Source organism: Acomys russatus, chromosome 11 (genome assembly GCF_903995435.1).
Source record: "Acomys russatus chromosome 11, mAcoRus1.1, whole genome shotgun sequence".
Taxonomy (NCBI): domain Eukaryota; kingdom Metazoa; phylum Chordata; class Mammalia; order Rodentia; family Muridae; genus Acomys; species Acomys russatus.
Window position 1 is genome coordinate 57,344 of NC_067147.1, and position 22,528 is coordinate 79,871.

Consider the following 22,528-nt stretch of genomic DNA (forward strand, 5'->3'; position numbering starts at 1 on the left):
GGTGAGAAAGGGACTGCAGAAACATCCAGAGTAGAAGACAGTTGTGTTCTGTTTCTTCATTATCTTGAGAGACATCTTTCACATGAACTTGTGACTTCATAATGCTCCTGTATCCAGTGTATGTGTGTGTGTCTGTGATTGATACTGACGGTTGAACTCTGTTTTTCCATGCTTTCTTACTCTTACATCCTTAGCTCTTTTTATTTCTGTTTTTGGGAGAAGGCAGTATCTCACTGTCAGGCTGGCCTGGAACTCTTGATCTTCCTGCCTTGCCTCCCCAGGCTGAAGATTAATGTTTGCAGCACCACCATGTTTAGTGCATTCCATGTTTGACCTGGGTGAGTACTGGTAGTGCTTCCCTCCTGCTACTGCCAGCCAGCAGCTGCTTTTACCTTCAGCCTGAGTCTCCAGTCAGAACTGTAGTCCAAACAGGCATAGGTAAGGAATGTCTTGAGCTAGAATTATCCAATGTCCTCTCTCTCTATTCCTCTATTGAGGAGAAAGAAGTGGCAGCTGTGCTCTCATCTGAGAACAGATGGAAAATATAGTCAGCTGAGATATTTTCTTTCACAAAAAGATATGTATGTATATAGATTTGTAAAAAGATGCCCCTTTATCAATATAGCAAAAAAGATCAAAATTGTTTGTCACAAAACATGTAGGGATAACATTCACCATTTTCCTGCATGGTTTGTCAAGCCAGGCTTTGTCCATAGGATTCTGGGGAGTGTTTTCCTGTGCCATCTATACAGAGCTTGGGGAGTGACTTGGGAGCCACATTGGACTGACTTTTCCTTTTAATCTTTTTATACTATAGTTTCACCCAGAAATACCCACCAGTAAAGTTTTTATCAGAAAAGGACCGGAAAAGGATTTTGGTAAGTTTGCATATAAGATGTACATTTATAATATTATTATTAATATAATAATTTTACTATTTATAATATTTAGATATCTGCTTTATGTGCAGATTCTGTGTTATCAAAGTCTACCTCCTCAGGTACCCAATTCAGTGTTTTAAATTTATTTGCATTGTTTTAATGGCATCTCATACTGACAAGAAACCTTGTACCAGGGATTTACCTCCTTTGAATCTTTCATGTGGGTGAAATGATAATGCACTATGCTTTCTTGTGTCTGGCTTCTTTCACTTAGAGGAGTGTTTCCAGTGTTATTCCATGGCCTTCCTTTTCATGGCTGAACAATATCTGTTGTATGTATGTGCCATATCTTGTTTGTCCATTTCTTAGTTGATGGGCACTGGAGCTGTGTCTACTATGAAGCTATTGTGAATCTTGTTACGAACATATGTGATGTTGTGTAGACATTTGGCTTTTTTCTTATGTACTCATGGATAAAATTAATTCACATCGAAAAAAAATTAAACTGTAGTCAAAAGTGACATGATCTTGCATTTATAAAGTTCAAAAGGAATCCCTGTAAATAGAATATCTACAAGTAACCAAAGAGTTCAAGGTTGAAGGATGAGTTTTTTATGGAAATACTTGAAACTTAACACCTGCAGTTTTTACCTTTTCTGTTTCTTGGACCACATTGGTTAATATCCTGGGGGCTTCCCTGACTAAGAGTCTCCCTGTTAAATATTAACTCAAGCTCTCCAGGAGAAAAGCTGTATCTTATTGTTTTGTAGGTAGCTACACAGAGATTTTACTGTTGTATTTTCTTAAAGTCACATCTTTATTGGGGCAGCAGTCACATACCATATAATTCACTGTTTGTTTAAAGTGTCATTCATTGGTCTATTGTAATCCCAGAATAACACAGCCAGTCCAGTTTACCATGGTCACAATGTCCCAGAACCACCATAATGCAACCCTAGGCAGCTGCTTACCTTTTTGTCTGCATAAGTCTGCCAGTCAGCTTCATCACATGGATGGGGTAATGCTACATTTGTCCCCTTGTGATGGGTGCTTCCACTTAGCATAATGTTTCCAAAGTTTATTTAGGATGCATTAGGGTTCATTGGCTGTTTTTTGTATCTTTGGATACTTTTTTTAAAAAGTTGATTGTTCTTATCACTGGATCATAAAGAGTGTTTTTTATATATTTTTGTAGGTTCTTTACCACATTTTTTTTTCATGTTTTCTCATTGTGTGAGTTGTCTTTTCACTTTAATGATTTTGGTGTTTGAAGAACAAAAGTTTTATGTTGGTATGAAGAATCAATCATGGACTTGGAGAGACGGGAGAGCTCCTCTTTTTGTGTGGGCTGTGACTCAAGGCAATGCTTTGGAAAAGTCCAGCACCCTCCACAATTTCTTTGTTTCTTTTTAATTTATATATTCATTTTATATCCCAATTGTAGTCCCCTCCTTCCTTTCCTCCTGGTCCCTCCCTCCCACCCTCTTCCCCCATCCTCCCTTCCACCAACCCACTCAAGCGCATCAAATCACATCAGTACTGAGTTCACCCTCACCCACTGAGGCCCCTTCAGGACGAAGTGATCGAAAGCAGACAACAGAGTCTGTGGTCTTGCAAATTTTCTTTCTTTATATCTTACTACAACAAACGCACTTAGAAATTTTGATTCATGTGCCGTCTTATAGATTTCACACATTTCAGAATCACGTAGTGCTTGCATATTATTGCCAAAATCTAAAACCTTTCATAATGTTGTAAGCCTTAGATACAGTTTGTTTTTGTTTATTTGCTGGGAAAAATAAATTAACATGCTCACCTTGAGCAAGGCTGTTTGAGCTGCCCATTAGTACGCAGAAGAGCAAGAAGTCCATGCACATTGAGATGAGCTTCTAAGCCATATTTTGTTTCTCTGTTGGTCTTCCTGGGGAAGCTTTGTAAAGGCCAAACTTCCACTAGTGTTATTTCCATTTGAAACAGTTGTTTTATGAAATAAAATTTATAATTAGAAAAGTGTAACTATATAAGAATATTATTAAAAACCTTAAATCTTTTCACTAGAATAGAATTGCTTAAGACAGAAACAAAAGGAATTAGCCAATGCTCCTGCACAAGATGCCTCCAAGAGTTGCCTGTGCTGAGGCTATGGGAATGTTAGAAGTGCATGTTTATAGTTTAGTCTGCTGTGTTTGTGCTTCCTTGGATATCTCCAGGTCTTTTGGCTTCAGAGATACTAGAACACCACAGAGATGATCACATCAAAAGCATTTGCACAGTGATGTGTGGCGTGTCAGTGAAATCACTGGAGTTTTTAAGTTTTAATCATGGCCTTCTTGGGAAAATGTATCTGGATGGTGCAGATTAAAATTTCCTGTAGACAGTGGTACCTCTGGCCTGTAGTCCTAGCTTCTCTAAAAGCAGAAGCAGGAAAATCACTAATTCAAGACCTCTGGACTACAAAGTGGCTTCAGGCAATGTAGCAAGACCTGTCTCAAAAGTAAAAAGAAAAAACAAACAAAACATGGCCAGGATCTGGATGTGGCACTGGGGTAGAGCACTTCATATCATGTGTGAGGTCCTAGATTCAACCTCCAGAAAAAAGAGATTAAATGAAATGAGATCTCATACCCCTGAGTCAAGTGCTAGAATATATTATTTTAATCAGATATTTCCCCATAAAAATCCTTATATTATAAGGACTATAGGTAGAATATAAGTATATTGCCATAATGTGGGCACTTTATAAGGAAAAAAAAGGCATATTTAGCTCCTAGCTTGAGAGGTGGAGCATCACATGATGCTCTGGAGGATCACCTTGGTAGAGAACATCACAGCTGTAGTATGTGGGGACCAGAAAGATGGCACATGACACAAAGCCCTTGCTTTTTTATGATGACATCTCTTGAGAAATAACGGATCCCCGAGCTACAATATCTTCTGAAAATAGCATCCAATCCACAACAGTAGGAGAGCTGAAGGAAAATACAGTCTGGGTGTAGGGATGTGTGGTGGGTGAGCTTGTACCTGCAGGCTTGGAGTTAGGAAGATTCCTTCAAGCTACTGAGTGATTATCTAAGAGTATCTTGAAAATCTCAGCTTCTCTGGTGTCTCTTTATGTCTAAAGCAAAGGGGTCGAAAGAAATATCCTTCATTTGAGGGAAGCTGGTCTTGGCACTTTCACTCAGCTGCTGCATTTCTAGAGCATAGAGAAATGGCTAGTTGGTATTTTCTGACTGGTCTTCTTGGTATCTGTCCCAGGTCCTTTGGCCCTCTTACTTGTGGCCAGCATCATGTACTCCATGAGATGTTAGTGGAACAAGAGGTTCATGGATGGTGAAGTCTTTTTAAAACTACGTATCTAGTCATTTGTATACTTTTATTTTAGAGTGAACTGGGTTTTCTTGCTGTTAAGCCTTTCAGATTAGAAGAGTAGGTATAGGGAAGGAGGACTTCTTCATATCTTATCACCCACCTCACCCACCTCACCCACCTCAAGTCTCATATCTCATACCACCTCATCTTATCTCACCTCATCGTAAGTCACCTCACCTTATCTCATCTTACTAAGTTTCCCAGGCTTGTCTGTAGCTTTTGATTCTCCTGTCTCAGCCCACCCAGTACTAAGATTGTAGGGAACATTAGTAAACTGAAGTCCAAGTGGAGAAACAACAGGATAGGATAGTGGCTGCCATCACTATCTTCCTCCTGAACTGGTGCTTTATATTCCTATATCCCGTTCTCTGCCCAGAAGGAAGTCATCTGTTCTCGCCCTCCACCCCTATGGTAACATTCAATTTGAATGAATTCTTTTCATTTTCAGAATATGTTAAAATGTAATCAGCATGGCACTTCTGTGGTGGTTAGGATTTAGGAAGCATGTTGCTGCTGGCTTCCTGTACTGGCCCCTTTGGTGCCTCATTGGCCCTTAGACACCTGCAGCCTTTGTGTTTCTGCTCCTGTTCAGATGTAACCAGGCAGCAAAGCATCCTTTATGGCTTTCCTCTTTATTAAAACATCTATGGTTCTCACTTGTTCTTAGAAATAATTGGGAAGATGCTAGTTTTTCATGACATCCTTTTAAAGTATCTGAAATATCATATACTTTTTTTTGGTAGTCAAGTCCTCTGTATTTTGCTGATCACTTTAAGAGAGTGATTCTAACATTATCAGTAGTGGTTTTATGTATGTGTACCATTGTCCCTTCACACCTGTAAGGGTGGTTTCTAAGGTTCATGGGTAACAGAATCTAAGGGTGACCGCATCTCCCCTCTTCTGCACTTTAAATTATCATTCAGGTGAAAATGCCAAGAAAAATGACTGTATATTCAGTTTAGATACAGCCATCACAGACTACACTACTTTTTCAGTTCCAGATCCATTGAATCAATGGATATGGACCCTGAAGATAAGGAAAGGCAGCTGTTGGCATGGTCAGTATTTCCTCTGTTGTAAAGCAAGTAGAAACATTTTGAACTGAGTAGCTGTAGGTTTTTGTGCTAGTCCTTGAGTATTGTCATGATTGAAGATAGGTGAGCAGTATTCAGGTAGTAAGGCATCTTTGTTCTGGAGTGTATATGTCAAGATGCTACCTTTCCTGTTTATATCTTTCCTGCTGCTAGAATTTTAGTTGTGTCTGTGCCAAAGATGTGTCTCCATGTCATCTGTCATCACTGTTTTTCGGGGATGTCCCAATACAGATCACTGGAGGTGCGGGCTTTGTGGGCTCCCATCTGACTGACAAACTCATGATGGATGGCCATGAGGTGACCGTGGTGGACAACTTCTTCACAGGCAGGAAGAGAAACGTGGAACATTGGATTGGCCATGAGAACTTTGAGCTGATTAACCATGATGTGGTGGAGCCTCTCTACATTGAAGGTGATTGGTATCACATTTTATTTTTTGAGTGTTTTTATCATATCCTAGTTTCTTTAAGAAGAATGCCAGGTGAATGCCTTTCCACTGTCATGTGGCCTTCCAAGCCTTGAAAGTGGTCTGTGGAAGTAGCACCTGTGTGATGCACAACATTATGGTCTAAATGTTGCATGTTGAGATTCTAATTTCTAGGGCAATGGGGCTGGGAAGAGGGGTCTTGAAATAGTTCATTATTAGGGCCCCGATAGTCCAAAATACTCCCTCGCCCATTGAACACAGTGAGACACAATGAGATCCATCATTTATAAACCAAGAAGTAACTCCTTCCCAGACTTCAAGGTATCATCAGGCACCGCTGTCTCTGACTTCCCAGCCTCCAGTGTAGAAGTGTATGTCTCTTATTTATAAGCCAGCAGTGTATTTTATTATAGAGGGCTGAATGAACTAAGACAACAGCCCTGCTGCCTGACAAGGCTGTTGCCTGATGCTTGCATGTTGTTACTTTTAGTATCTTACAGGAAGTTGGCTATTGTAAATGGACCAAAGATACATCTATAAAGCTTTGTTTTTCAGGGTGCTTATATTGCCAAGTACCATGGGCCTTTGGGATGGGTGCCATATAGAAGTCCTTAGTTCAGTGGTTTTCAACATGTGGGCCACAACCTTTTTGAGGATCAAATAACCCTTTTACAATGGTCGCATAACACCAGATATTTATATTACGATTTATAACAGTACCAAATTATATTTTTGTAGTAGAAACGAAAATAATTTTAGAGTTGGGAGTCACCACAACATAATGAACTGTATTAAAGGGCCACAGTATTAGGAAGATTGAGAATCACACCCTTAGGTTGTCAGGGGCATACTCTTAAAGGGGATTGTGGGACCTCACCCATTCTCTTTCTCTGCCTCAGGACTTATAATAAAAATATTTTGTTACACTGTACACTTGTGCTGTGATATGGCCCCTTCCCAGATTATAGCTTCCAGAATTGTCAGCCAAAATAACCCTTTGCTCTTACAAGTTAATTATCTTTGGTATTTTGATACAGTGACAGAGCTTCTATTATAGCTTTTGAATAGTAAAATCTCAGTTTTAAATGTATAAAGCATTCAGGGAACCTGGCCACTTTACAAGATTATGTTGGGACAATAGTATGTGAGCAGAAGATTTGCTCATAACCTGCAGACGCTGTTCAGTGAGCCCTTCTATGGGAAAATGAGCCTTTGCATAGGTGATTGAGAATCACACTCTGGCTCTCAGTTTCCATGAAGGTTGTCCTTACAGTAGAAATCAAGAAGGATTCAGACACTTGGAGAGAAAGAAAGGCCTGTGAAGATCCAGGCAGAGTACCATTGTGCAGCCCCCAACTGAAAAAACGGAGGACTTGCCATTGGAGCCTTTGCACATGACTAGCCAGTACCTTGTGCTCAGACATCTGGTTTCTATAATGGTGAGAATGTAAACAAAATCTGGTGTTTTACCCCTTAGTTATGGCATATCAGTCACACCTATCAAAGGAAATGAGTTCAGGAGTTCAGGGGCTTAGATAACATTGAGTTCTTCCTCTGAATTCCTCCATGGTATGCTGTGAGAACTGCCACCTGGGAACCTAGCATTATGCTCTTGTCAATCTAACAGCAGCATAGGAGCTAAGTGCTGGCATACTCCACCTCCTTTAACAATACAGAAGCCCCAGGCTAGCTGGAGCCTGCTACAGTCAATAGATTCCTGCTTGAGTCCAAGGCTTCTGCAGCCGCATCCACCCACACTGAATATACAGTGAAGGCTTCACATTGCTGATTTTGAAGATGTGTTTTGAGGCTGTGTAGCATTTATATCTTACATAAGGTCCTCCTGTGTGTTTTCTATAATACCTTTGCTAGAATTTCATCAGTACAACAGTCTAAATGTGAGCCATACAAATGAGACTGCATCTTCTTCATGTATAAACTGACAGCGTGACTGCTCCATGGCATGGTAAAGGGGTTTTTATTGAAATAATATCCTGAAGTATCTGGAAAAGTTCAAAGCAGAAAAAGTTTTAGAGTTAACATGGCCAGCAGATTTGATCTGGCCATGAGAAGAGCAGAACATAGGGCAGGGTAGGGAGGAAGGACCAGAGGGAGAGATGGGGGGGATGAATAGGGAGACAGCATAGGGGAGCAGCGAGACAGAAGGCATAGCCAAAATAGCAGGGTTATAAGGAGAATCAGTAGTGGGGGTGGGGTAGCCAGTGCACTAGAGAAGTTTAAGGTAGGGGAAAAGATATGAGGAGCTAGGGAACCTGGATGTCAGCATGTGCTTTGGTATGCTAATAGGTAATCATTTGTTCTTTTTGCCTTATGGACTTTAGGGACTGGACCAGTTTTCTTTGGATCTGACATGTCATAGTGTAGTGGTTTGGTATCTCTCACTTCTACATTGAGCACTGTCTTTAGAAAAAGGTGTTAGTAAATGTATTTGCTAATTTCATGCAAAACCAGTGTTTTGGTGTAAATATCTTGGTTACTACAGAGGCAGGGCATTTACTAAAGAAAACCAAACTGCCAGCCAGACCTGGTTGCACACTCATTTAATTGCATAACTGCAGTTCAAAGAAAGCTGAGGCAGGAGGATTGTGTTTGAGGCCAGCTTGGAATATACATAATGAGACACTTGTCTGGGGAAAAAGAAGAATAAAAAAGAACTCCAGATAGTTTTTTTGTTTTCTTTTGTTTTTTGTTTCCTGGTTGCTTTTTAGCGCAAGAACAGGACTTATAACTGTGGGTATAGATCTAGCATTTTCCCCAAGATCTCTTTAGCCTTTTTTCGATTTATTAGAATCTTACATTTTAATTCAGTCTTATGGGTTTCTTGACCCTTTGCTCTAATTTTTTTTATTTTAAAGCAGTGACATCTTAAGATGATAGGATCATGTGATCTAACCCAGTATTTTAAAACATAACATAGTGTTCTTTGTTGTCTAATACACCTTCTCCACAGTATTATTTTAAAGCATTTACTTGTTTAACTGGACTAGAGTTGGCTCACCTTGGAATTAGACTATAGTTTTTACAAAGTAGGTCAGGTGACCTCCTCTCCATCTGGACTTCCTTGTGGGTGGCTGTGGGTCAGCTGAGGAAATGCTTGCTACATCCTAGCAGTAGGAGTTCTGAAGTTGCCCATACCTGGATTCACCTCTAGGTGAAATAGGACACTTCTAGAAAGTTTTATGTTGTTGCCTCAAAGGCTATGAACCAACTGTGCAAAATGCAAACTCATGTTGAATAGTTGAGGCATCTCCTCAGAAAGGGATCAAGGGAAAGTCAAATAGTTTCATAGGGAGACTGGGCAAAGAACTGTCTGAAGGAGACCTGCAAAATCCATAGAAGCCAGGCACAGGGGCATAACTCACTGCTGGTAACCTTGAGAGGAGTCACAGAAATTATCAACATCCTTAGTCCTCTGCTGAGGCTGTTAAGTTTTGTTTTGTTTTGTTTTTATGAAACTGTTTCTCTTAACTTATTTCTTAACCCAGCTATCACATGAATAATTGAGACTCTTTTATAATACAAGGCTTCACAACACAATCTTAAGCAGTTTAAGTCTGTTCTTAATCTTCTATGCTATTTTGTCTTACTACTAGCAAACATCTCCATGGTACTTGGACTTTGTAGCTTTTCTCAGCACCAGCTCTTTCCTCTTGATCTTCCTTGGGCCACAGTCTACCTGAGGATGAGGCTGAATTCCTTCCTTCCCTCCCCACTTCTCCTAATTCTTCCTCCTCTGGCTGGCAGGAAGTCCAGCCCTATTCTCTCCCCTGCTCATTAATTGGCTGTAAGCTGCATTATTTACATTTCAGGGAGACAGTTAGGGAACAGTGCAACCAGACATGGAGGGGGTACAGAAATCAGCATTTAAACTAAATGGTAACCCTATGCCTACAGTTAAGAGTCCATCATTGGCATTCAGATTGGTACATCTGAAGCTATTTTTCCATTCTGTAGCTTAAAGCTTGGGTGCCAAACTTACTGTTCTTCCAGGATTTGGTAATTTTGTTCTCTCCATTTCCATCTTACTCTTTTTGGCAGATAATAACTGTTTCATCTAACAGCACCAGAAAATGGATTCTTTACAAGCTCACTTGCAACATTCTGCAAGATAGGTTGTTTCCTGTTCCATAAAATGTTGCACAACGAGCCAAAAACTCATACAACGTAGTGCTGTCAGACTACACTGAAAGTAAACCAGGAGTCCATGGCAGAAAGATAATTTGGGAAGCCTGTGTCTCTGAGATGATCTTCATAACATAGGTATTTAACTGGAACTGGTGAGGTAGCTCAGCGAGTAAGTGTGCTTATTCTGCAAACTTAATGGCTTGGGTGTGATTCATATGTTTCTGCCCCGAGGATTGTGGGTAGAGACAAGTGGATCCTCAAAGCTCACTGTCTGGGCAGCTTAGCTTAGATAGCATTCTTTTGGTTCAGTGACAGACCCTGACTCAAGCCAGTGTGAAGACATGCTAGGACCTGCTCTGGCTTCTACATGCACACACACACAACTCTCACACCTCCACACTCATGTTTGTGAATCTACATGCAACAAACGTACAGGTTTATTGGGTTAAATGAAAGTTTAGTTTCTTGCTTATGTTTAATTGATAAAGAACTAAATGGGAAATAGGAAAAATGTTTACTTAAGGTTTGCCTAATACGAATAGCCAAATCACTATGAATGTAACAGTTAATTCCTGATTATTTTGTGGTTCTTCCTGCTGTATGTAGTTTATTTTATTTATGTGTAATGATATAAATGTATATGTTTTTAAAAAATATATAATATAAAAAACATCTAAATGGGAGATAAATATTTTTTCTCTTTACAAAAATTTATTTATTTTCCTAGTGATAAAAATAAAGCATAAATATACGTGTGTGTGTGTGTGTGTGTGTGTGTGTGTGTGTTTTAAAGGAAATTTGGAAACCTATCAAAATCTAAAGAAAACTATCCTGAATCCTCATTTCAGAATGCATTTATTGGTGTTAGTATTCAACTATTTTTCTAAAAACAGGTGAAATCTCATTTGTGCAAAATTTAAAAATAAATGTTGTAACAGTCTCTTACATTTCCAGTCCCGACTGAACGCTGGAAACTTCTGTGGCTAATGTCTCTCATTGGTAGTGTCTGTTAGTGAACAGCTAATACAAGTAAATACTTTGTGCCTCTCTTTTCTTCAAAAAGCAGCTTGTGACATACCCCTGCACCTCATTTTCTTCCACAAACTCTTCTGTGTCATACATAGAAAGCTACTTAATTTTTTAAAGGAGGTGTTTACTGTTTTGTTATGTAGCCTTACTAGATCTTTCTACAGAAACATACTTCTTCCACTTTAGTGTCATTACAAAGTCTCATCACATGAACATAGTACAGTCTTATTCTCTTCATTGGTGTTAGATTGTTGACAATTGAAACTGTCAGAAACTTGCTTCAGAAAGCTGTGCTATATGCCTTTGGAATAGTCATCCTAGGACTCTTGTTTAGCCTCCTGAAGCAAAGAGCCTGGATTTTGCTGGAAGCTCTTCCATTTTGCTTTTCCAGCGTCTGCATAAACATAGATGTAGAGGGTAGCACTTCTGCAGCACTCATGAAAGAGCCCAAAAGAGAAGGGACAAGAGGGATTGGCAGAACGCTGTCTACTTGGCAAGCTCATGTGACAGGGGCAGCTATGCTCATTTACCCTAAGCCACAACATCCCTTTGCCAAACACTTAAATGCTGGGAGAGGCCATGGGAAGGACACCAGGGAAGGGGAAGTAAAAGACCTGAGCTACTTCTCCTGGGCACCAAAGGTGAAAAGTTGGGTTGGGAAAGTGTGTTTGCAGAGGGGCTTTCGTCTTTGGTAATGTAAGCATTAGGGGCATGTTGTACTCTTAGGAATATTTTAGTTAATTATAATTTATGAATTAATGTCTCAACTTTGATTTACCACCCATGTGTAAATTTATACTGAAGGAGGTAGTAGGTCTCAGAGGTCCTTTCTGTTTAATTTGCAACAGAAGATTATGGACACATGAGGAAGAGAGCCCCAAAAAGCCCCAGGCTACGGCTAGGCCAGGCCTCTGACATGTGCATCCTGCATTGAAGTTCTGTTTGGTAGGAACCTAGGCCCAATCCCATTCTCCCATTACACTGAGAGGCATGGGAAAGGTTGTACATCTCCTGGAATCCTGCTGCTCTCTGTAAATGCTGCTGTCAAGGATGGCACTGGGCTACAAGCTCCATGTTAGGAGCACATCCAGAACAATCCTCCCTAAGTGCCTCTGCTAGTTGGTTTTCTGTCAGCTTGACACAAGCTAGAGGGTTTGAGAAGAACCCTCATTTGAGAAAATGCCCCACCAGATTGGCCTTTGGTTAAGTCTGTGGGGACATTATTGATTGATGAGTAATGTTGGAGGGCCCAGCTGATTGTGGGAGGTACCACCCCTGGGCTAGTGGGCCTACATACTATAAGGAAGCAAGCTGAATAAGTCATGAAGAGGAATAAGCCAGTTAAGCACTGGCCCACTGTAGCCTCTCTATCAGTTCCTCTCTCCAGGTTTTTGTCTTGAATTTCTGACCTGACTTCCTTTGATGATGGACTATAATGTGGAACTGTAAGATGAAATAAACCTTTTCCTCCTCAAGTTGTTTTTGGTCATGGTGTTTGATACAGCCATGAAAATCTTAGCTAAGACAGTGCTCATGGAGGATGGTCCCAGATCCCATTGGATACAGCATCTGTAGTCTCAGGTCCTACACAGACACTATGTACACCCACTTGGCACTTAGTATCCTATGCACCACGATTGCTGTGAAGCAGTTGTAGTTGAATCATGACAGGGAAAGCTTCATGTGTTCCGTTCAGGTGCAGCCCTGAGGATAGTTTTGATTCTATGGTTGGTCTAATTTGTGAATATAGACCCTTTAGAAATGAGGCTGACTGCATTTGCCAGGTCTTTGACTTGGAATGTAGAAAAGAGAACCTTACAGAAGCATTCTTTATGCACATATTCATGAGAGACTCCTAGTGGTATCAATCTTTAGTGTAATGGCGCACTCCTTAATTGGTGTGTACCAGTGCTGGTCCTTCAGCATGGCCACCGTCCCAGAGGAACCGCAATGCCACCTGCGACAGTTGCAAGTTCAGCATAGTCAAGAGCAACATGTTATTGTGCAGTTGGCTCCCTAAGGATCTATCTGGGGGAAGATAATGTCTGATTTCCCGGGTGCCTTCTGAAAATGGGTCTGGGGGTTCTCAGGAATTCTCTGAGATACACAGTGTCTTTTTCCATCTATAGGATACACAGGAAGCTCCTTTCTGGTGGCTGTTGTTTCTGCCATCCTCTGCCAAACCTGAGTGCCCTTGTGCTCTTTCTTCCCAGCATATACCCAAGTGGCAGACCTGATAATTGGAGGTCTCTCCAGGTTCTTCGTAGCTAAGGTCACAGCTCATAGCCGTGTAAGTGCAGAAGGGTCAGGGCAGAAGCACTGGCAGCCCACATCCAGAGGCACCACGGAGCAGCAGATTGAGTTGGTGGCTTGGCCGGCTGCTATATACCTCCAGGCCAAGTGCCATGATCATTTTTACTGTGCTCTGAACTCACTGCTGACATGTTCTCAGGCTTTTTCTCTAGATGTTGAGTGTTGTTAACTTTGTAGCTTCATTAACTTTCCAGAGCCAGTTTTTAATATTGCATGTGGTATCTCACATTTGTATATATTTGCCTTACTCTGAAGTTTCTCTCTCCTCTTCATAATTCCTCAGCAGATTAAATAAGTCAACAATCTGTGCACTTTTCTTTTTAGGATAGTAGCAGGGTACTGCAGACAGTGTGAGAGGCTTCTGCATCCAAGCCGTGTTTAAGCAGAGGCCCTGATGTAACTGTACAGGACACCCCTCATTGTTCTGCAAATTAGGAGGGCCAACTTGTCATATGGCAGAAAAACAAACCAGATAAACTAGCTCTTGGGGTTGGGGGGAAGACCTAGTTTCTGTCTTATATCACTCTCTTAACTCTGTACTGTTCCCAGGGTCCTGGGCTGAAGTACTGTGGAGGGCTATTTGTTTTCTGTTGACTATTTCCAGGTCCACCAGGGGATTGTGTAGATCCCTGCAGTGGGGATTGCAACTCTACATTTGTCGTCTGAAGTCACTACTGTATAGAGATGGGAAAGCAAACTGTAGTGCCCAAGTAGTTTGCTGATTGCTGGACAGATAAATTGAATGTTGGAGTAACTGGCTAGCAGCAGGAGTGGCCAGCCATAACAGGCATTATTTCTGACTAGGGGCAGCAGGAAGTTTTACATACAAACTGGCATCAGGGTAAGCCTCAAAGAAGGATGGGCTGGGATGATGGGAAGGAGGGCAGTTTACAGTTTCGTGGCTTCTGTTCGATGTCACACAATACACTCTCCTTCTAAGTTCCCCTTGCACTGCGCTCCTAGGACAGTGTCTTACACAGCTAGACTGACTTTTTTTTCCCTAAGGTACACGTTGGTAATCCAGGCCCTTGAGAGTTAGAGGTAAGGAGGATCAGAAGTTCAAGGTCAAAACTACATGATACTCTGCCAAAAAACAAACAAATGAGACATCAAATTTGTAATGGATATGAGTTATTTCTGGCAGTGTTTGCCCGTGTTTCACTGTGCAGTGTCACTGTGACCTTGATCTGAATACACAGCATGCACATTGCACTGAATGTGCAGTGCAATTCTTGCAATGCAATGCAAGCAAAAGCTCTTGGGGTTTTTGTTTTCTGTTTAGTTTTCTACTTTTATAGAAATCAAAGGCATATTATTTGTCTATCCCCAGTACAGAATTATCAAACATTTTAGGTTATATTATATTAGGATGTTTAATTGTAAAAATTGCTGTGGGTTGCTGTGTGTGTGTGTGTGTGTGTGTGTGTGTGTGTGTGTGTGTGTGTGTGTGTGTGTGTGTAAATACATTTTTGACTTGGAGTAAAGCCAGAGTTTCCAAAATCTGTGAAATGTCCTAAGCAAACTCTACTGTTTGTACTACACATTTACATGAAGTGATGTTCTCAGCATTGATGAGTCTGAAGTTAGAATCTCCATCAGCTCTGATAAGCATTGAAGGTGCTTATGCCCTACAATAGCAATATTCAACCAAGATTTAATTCTTTATGTAAAAGTAGGTAAGCACATTCATCTCATTAGTGTAGCTTTGCTTTCATCTCCAATAAATGTTGTAATTGTACATGTACTAAAGAGTTATTCTAAAATAAGTTTATTTGTGATTTATTATTAGTGCTTGCTTTGTTTAAAGTTGTTAAGAATATGGCTGGATTTAAATAGAACAATATATTAGTAAATAGAATTTCAACATAAGACAAACTGGCACTGTTGCTTTACACTGTCGTGCCTAAGAGTTTGTGATTTAGAAACAAAACAGTTTTCTTGGAAATAACATGCTTCTCTTTTGCCTCTTTCAGTTGACCAGATATATCACTTGGCATCTCCAGCTTCCCCTCCAAACTACATGTACAACCCCATCAAGACACTGAAAACTAATACAATTGGAACACTAAACATGTTGGGTCAGTAAGTTGTCTTTTATCCCCTCTTTGTGGACCTTCCATCTATAATGCATATTCCCAAACCCGTGTGATTCCTTAAATTCAGATTGTACCAAGTCTTGTAACTTAATGTCTTTTGCATCTTGAGTTAGTACTTGAATCCCATGTACTTAGCATTTATACCAGCAAAGCTAGTATGTGGTGTTTTTTTTTCTTCACATCTATTCCAATATAAAATTCATTCTAGTATATATCTTTTCAACTTCTGCATCATTATTTTTCTACTTTTTATGTGAAGGAAGCACTTACTGGCTTCTTGTTAACATCAAGTCATAGATCATCCCTGCTCTTCGGCTTTGGGGATGTTATTAAGTTCTTAACTTAAACACGATTGTTGTGATGCCAGCATAGTCAGTCCTTGATATGGACAGTGTCTAACAGGTAGGTAGTATATACCACAAGAATATGCCTGCCGGACAAAAGGGACAAATAGGTAATTAGCCCCATGGGCAGGATGAAGTAGGATGGTACAAGTTAATTATGCTCCTCATAACAGTGCATAGATACCACTATTTTGGTGATTTTTGTTTAAGATTTTTGGATTGATGCTGAGTTTGAGCATTGGTAATAGAAACTTGCTCAGTTCTGTGGTCAGATTGTCTTCTAGTTTGCTTATGGTGTTTGCACCCTCCTCCACCTCTCTGTAGGTGCTATTTAGCTCTTTTTACAATATTGTTTTAGTGTGGCCGTTTGACTGTATTGTAGTAACCAGTCTTCTGTAGCTCGGGGTTCAGGTACTTAATTCAATGGCCAGGTTGTATTCCTTTTCTTTGTCTCCGAAGCTGATTGCCAGTGTCAAGGACTAATGGGAGACCAGTTGAGGAATGCTGGTGGCTCTGGTCCTGGAGTGGGTAGTGTGGTCTTGCACCCAGGGAGGTACACCTGGAAGGGGGGGGGGTGTAAAAGGCCTACATGGGGGGTTTGAAGACTGAGTTCCTGCTCAAACTGACCAGAGGTTTCACATTAGAATTAGAAAGTGAAAGGGGAAGTGTGAGAAAAGGTGGCCACATGCAGAGTCTCATTCTGCATGCTCTAGAAGTAGATTATGTGTCTCTGAATGATGGATGCTAGTCACGTTTAAAACGGCTGGTGTCCTTAAGTTTGGTTCAGACTTGTTTGTGTTTTGGTTACTTGTGTAGTGGAAAGAAGAAGCCACATTTAAAATGCTGAGTGGGAAAAATAGGACTTAATAGTTGAAATGTTTAAAACAGTTTGTATAGATAGATTTGGAAACAGCCCTAATCTTTTTGTTTGTTTGTTTTATTTTTAATTTTATTTATTTTTATTTCATTATTGGTGCTTTGCCTGCATAATGTCTATTTGAGAGTGGAGCCCCTGGAACTGGAGTTGCAGATAGTTGTGAGCTGCCATGTGGGTGCTGGGAATTGAACCCTAGCCCTCTGGAAGAAGAGTCAGTGCTCTTAACCACTGAATCATCTGTCCAGCCCCAGCCCTAATCTTAATTTAGGCAAAGCATGAGCCAAGGGTCTGAAGGGGCTGGAGGTTGATTTCAAGTCTCATGTGCTTAAATGTTCTAGAGGATTTCTTAACTGGTTTGTAGAGGAACAGAAGCAGTGTGGTATAATTAAACATGTAGGAGGGTCTATGAAAAGTATGGTCTGTGTTTACAGACACCAAAAATCCCCATCATTTGCTGGTGGCACATTGGAGACCCAGGAAAGCCTGTAGCATAGTACAAAGCCCTGAGAACTGCTAAATATTGACGATTCCAGCTTTGGCCTTTGTCTTAATTAGAGTTTCTATTTCTGTGATGAAACACCACAAGCAAGTTGGGAAGGAAAGAGTTTATTTAGCTTATGCTTCCACATCACAATTGATCATTGAAGGAAGACAGGGCAGGAACTCAAAACAGAGCAGGAACCTAGAGGCAGGAGTTGATAGAGAGACAGTGGAGAGGTGCTATTTACTAGCTTGCTTCTCATAGCTTACTCAGCCTGCTTTCTAGAACCCAGGATCACAAGCCCAGGGATGACACCACTCTCAATGGACTGGTCCCTCCCCCGTCAATTACTAAGTAAGACAATCTGACTAGAATAATGATTGGATCAGTGTCTAAGTACCATTGTGACATCTTCTTTAGTTGTACCATTGGGATGCTGTGTGCAGGGGAGAGAGCATTTGAATTTGCATATACAATTCAAAACAAGAGAAAATCCTCAGGATCTTCTATTACAGCTATCCATAAGACTGCAGTGGTGTACCATAAAGTCTGGGGACATTGGTGTTCAGGAGGTGACCTCTGAATTCCATCTCATACAACTTCAGTATAGCATTTTCTTCTCAAACACAATGGGAGTAGGCAATCTCTGTCCTCACCTTCAGAGCCGCCCATGCTCTCACTTTTTTATTCCTCCCTTTCCGTTTGTTACTTTGATCAGACCTAGTACCTATCACATGCTGGTCAAGCTGCCTATAACTGAGCTACACCTCACAACCCCTTGGTCTTCCCCCTTGTTTCATTCTTGACATGCATCTTGAAGGCTTCCTGCTTTCCTCCTCCTCCCTAGATATTCAGACACTGATACCCCAGGCTTTCTCCCACTGTTGCCCTTTAGCCTACTTCCCCAGAACTAGCCACAGGCCATGGATGCATGCTTGTTTTATCACACTTGGCTGTACTTCTTGGGCACCAGTGTGGGCCTCTGTTCCATGTCAGGGCCAGATGCCACAGCCATCCTCTTACTGTCCTGGTGCACAGCAGTGGGGTACAGTGGGAAATATCAGGGTTAAGTGAAGATGATGGGCTTCTTCACTGTATGGTAGAAATATAGGAAAAGTTTGGAGGACTTCCCACATTTGCTTGGCCCCATACTTAGTAATGGTCTAGTTGTTCTGTGTGTTGGTGCTGAGTATAGAAAAACAGTTTGGGACAGGACCGAGAATTATGGTGGCTGCATTCTAGAAGGTGCCTGTATGTGGAGCCTGAAAGAAAAGAGGATACAGATAGTTTCCCAGGCAGGTTATGCAGAAGAGGTGGCAGGTGTGCCATTTGGGAAGTCAGGATGAGAAGGATCTTATTTTGCTAGGTACCTTGCCAGTATAGTTACTTAATAAAATATAGGGTAGCCACAAAAGATGATTCAGAGGAAATAGTCTTCCAGACATAACAGGACTGATATGCATATGAACTCACAGTCTGTGGCAGCATGGACAGGGCCTGCACAGGTTCAAGCCAGACAGGGTCCCAGCACTGAGCCCTAGCCTGTTGCTGTAAATTTACCAGGATGGCCTAATAATGTTTATTATCAGGCCTATAATTATTATTTCTACACTATTTTCTAACCCACTAGCAATCAATCAAGAAACAGACACCTGTTATATTTTAAAATAGCCTTAATTAACCTGGGGCAGGGCAGATATTAATCCCCTAAACTACTTCCATAGTGGAGCAGGTATGGAATACCTGTCCCAATCCCATGCCATCTGCTTCTAATAATTTCTATCAAGCTACCTCCCATCCATAATCCCAAATACTTGCTAATTATCATCATCTGGGCCAAGTCTCCATCCACGCTGGCCAGGTATTTCTCCTCCACTTAACCCATGATGGTGCAACCTTATTCTCCTCTCTCTCTCGCTTCATCTCCCAGCTTCCTCCTCCTAATCGATGATACTTTTGGCAATATAATACCCTGCCTGGAATCGCTGGCCCTTGTCTTTTGTCATGGGCTGATCCTTCCTGTTTCTCTGAGTCTATCTAAGGTGTTTATCAGTTTGTAGAGACAAAGTCTCAGTGGGGGTCAGGCATCCCAAGACTCTTTTCATCTTGGGCCCAGACTAAGGCAAGGTTACATTCTCTTCACACATCTCCCTTTTCTATTAAAAAAATAAATAAAAATAAAAAATAAGCAGAAAATAAGAACTATATATGTAAATATACATATATACAGAATCATCAGGTACAAGTTACGTGTACATAACCCAGTCCTTTTGTATTTGACAATCTTGGAGAAAGTATTCCACTATCCTCTCATAGTGAGTCCTCTCCTAGTGTCCAAAGTTTTCTAAGACCTCTTTATTAGAAATTACATTTATCCACCTATAAACATGTTTTTAGTTCTTAAACTAAAGCTTATAGTAACACTGTGGCTATCTAGTCTTCAACCCTATCAAAGGTCCATGAAGGAAATATCATCTAATATGAAGGAAGCACAGGCAAGCAACTTCCAAAAGCAAGACAAGACAGAGTTGACTGTCTGAACAGTCACAGATTTTTCTTTATCATTGGGGTATCCAGTCTTCAGCCTTCTGGTCTATCTGACAGACATAATTGTGAAGCAGGATTTTTGAAGAACTGGTCCAGCCAATTTCTGCAAAGCTGCACAGCCAGTTACCTTGTGCTCTGCTATGATCACAGTTTGGGCTGTCAGTCTGCCATCACCAGTAGAGACCAGGACACTACTTCGGTCCAGTGGTGGTCATTCTGCCACACTTATTTCAATCTACTTCTTCTTGAAGTAGATTGGAGGTGTTGTCAGGAGCAGGTGTATCTGTCTGTCAGAAAAGCCCTTTATTATTAAATGCCATAGTCTATAGATCTCTGAAGTGTTTGAAAATGATCTTTCTATTTACTATTATTCATATTCCCAGTAGGGATTTCCCTACTTCTTTCAAAGGTAAATAGTCCAAGGATAGCCTAGAACACAAGACCTTCTCCGGCAAAGGTCAGCAACTTGAAGGTCACAGCTTGCAGCCTAATCATGAGATTTCTAACATGGCAGAATTTAGCATGGCTCCCCACAATGTCTGTACCTTAGTCTTCCAAATTCTGCAAAATGAAACACATCCATCTGCCAGATTTCATTCCTTTTAGTACTCCTAGAGTTAATTCTAGCAGGTAATGGGATTTGATTATACAAAGAACACATAGGACACCTTTTAGTTATTTCTCTGGCATGCTGCCAGGTGATAGGGAATTTTTTTTTTCTTCAAACCTTTACCATTAACATGATGTTTTTCATGAAATTTTGAGGCTTTGAACACATTTCCTATTAATTATTGGTTGAATTCCTTATTTCCTTGTGCCAATGCACCTAGTAAGTCTGTATGGGATCAAATATGAGTAATATACAAGGGATAGTTTCTGCTTCTGCTGCAGTTCTATAAATAATGTAATTAATTCTGAGTTATCGGGAGTAAATTCAGCAGTTTCTATATGCAAAACAACTCTTTCTGCATATTGAGAGTAAGTAATTATAATAAGAGATTCAGGGAAATCTAACAATATCATAAGGATTGCATACAACTCTAATTTTTGAACTGAAGCAAATGGGCTTTTGATTACCTTAGTTGTTATCAGACTTATAACCAGCCATACCCAACTTATTTGCATCAATATAGAAGGTGGGTACCCCTGAAATCGGTGTCCCCCTTACAGTGCTTGGAAGGATCCAATTAGTTCTTTTTATAAACTGTATTTGTTTGCTTTTTGTTATTAATTTCTCCCAAGTAGTTACTACAAGCTCTTTGCCAACCATTGTTTATTACCCATAACGACATAATTTCAGAATTAATAAGAGACACTACAATTTCCACCGGGTCTGTTCCTAACAGTTAATGCAATCTTATTCTACCCTTTGTAATCAATTCAGAAATTTTTTTTCGTATGTCTTCAATTTTTTACTCTGTTTATTCGCTAAGAAGATCCATTCCATGGTTCTGTCTTTGATTTGCATAAGGAGCCCAGTAGGAGAATGTGTTGAAGATAAAAGAACCAGAATGCAACCAAGTTTAGGATCCACACATGCCTTTTGTAGTTTTTACTCTACTAAAATTAGCTCCTTTTCTGCTTCAGCTGTTAGACACCTAGGACTGTTTAAATCTGAAACCCCTATAACATTTGAAACAAATTACTTAACTCATAAGTAGCTTATCCAATTGTAGGCCTTAGGCAGTTGATATCTCCCATTAATTTTTGAAAGTCATTAAGAGTTTGCAACTGATCTCTATGGATCTGTACCTTTTGTGGTCAGATTTTTTGTTTAGTTATTTTATAGCCTAAGTAGATATTTGAATCTCCTCTTTGTATTTTTTCTACAGCAGTCTGTAATCCCCAGAATGGCAGAATTCTTTGTGTTACCTTAAACATTTTTTCTAAAGTATCAGCATCAGAATCAGCCAACAAAATATCGTCCATGTAACGGTAAATGTTAGATTGCGGGAACTGCCTACTAATTATTCCTAATGGTTGTTGCACAAAATATTGGCATAAAGTTGGGCTATTCAACATTCCATTTGGAAGTACCTTCCAATGGTATCTCTTCATTGGACCATTACTGTTAAAATTAGGTATGGAGAAAGCAAACCTTTCCCTATCCTTCTCATGCAAATGTATTGTGAAAAAACAATCATTTAAAGCAGTTACTATTATAAGCCATGACCTAGGTAACAAAGAAAGTAAAAGACTGCAAAAGACTCATTGGTTGAATTACTCTATTTACTGCTCTTAAATCCGTTACCATCCTCCCATTTTCCGAATTTCTTTTTTACAACAAATGGGAATTTCAAGGACTGAAGCTCTTCTATATGCTGAGCCTCCAGCTGCTCTGGTACTAAATGGTGAAGTGCCTGCAATTTTTATTTTGTTATAGGCCACTGCTCTTGCTGTACAGATCTGTTTGAAATCCATTTTAGGGGCAAGGCTGTTGGTACATCAGCAGTGGCCCCTCTTAAAAATTTTGAAACACAATATTTGAGAAGTTCTGTGTTTGGCCAATGGGCATAGCTTGTGGTTGCTCCTGATTACTCATATTAATATCTTCCTTAGAAGCTTGTACCATTTCACCCCTAGCTTCATCATTGTTTTTCTCTGTAATTGCAGGAATATTACTCTGAGTACCCCATTGTTGTAAGAGAGACCTTCCCCATAGATTTATGGGTATGTCAGCCACATAGGGTCTCAGCTTCCCTGTCTGCCCTTCTGGTCCCACACACTTAATCCACTGTATGCTTCATTTTATTTGAGGTAATTTACCAATTCTTATAATTTCTGTATAAACCTTCTGGAGTGGCCAATCAGGATTCCAGTGCCTGTTGGAAAGAATCGTGACATCCAAGCCAGTGTCTACCAGATCTTCTATTTCAACACCATTCATTTGTGTCATTAATTTAGCATTGTTTGCCAGAACACAC

At 40.4% G+C, this 22,528-nt stretch overlaps 1 protein-coding gene across 1 annotated transcript in view; it reads left to right on the plus strand.

Moving 5' to 3' along the window:
- Positions 1-22,528, plus strand: part of Uxs1 (UDP-glucuronate decarboxylase 1) — a 79,245-nt gene that overhangs the window by 28,815 nt on the left and 27,902 nt on the right. The window contains exons 5-7 of the mRNA XM_051152688.1: positions 818-878; positions 5,576-5,756; positions 15,233-15,337. Coding sequence (XP_051008645.1) covers positions 818-878; positions 5,576-5,756; positions 15,233-15,337 — 347 coding nt within the window. The remainder of the gene's footprint in view (positions 1-817; positions 879-5,575; positions 5,757-15,232; positions 15,338-22,528) is intronic.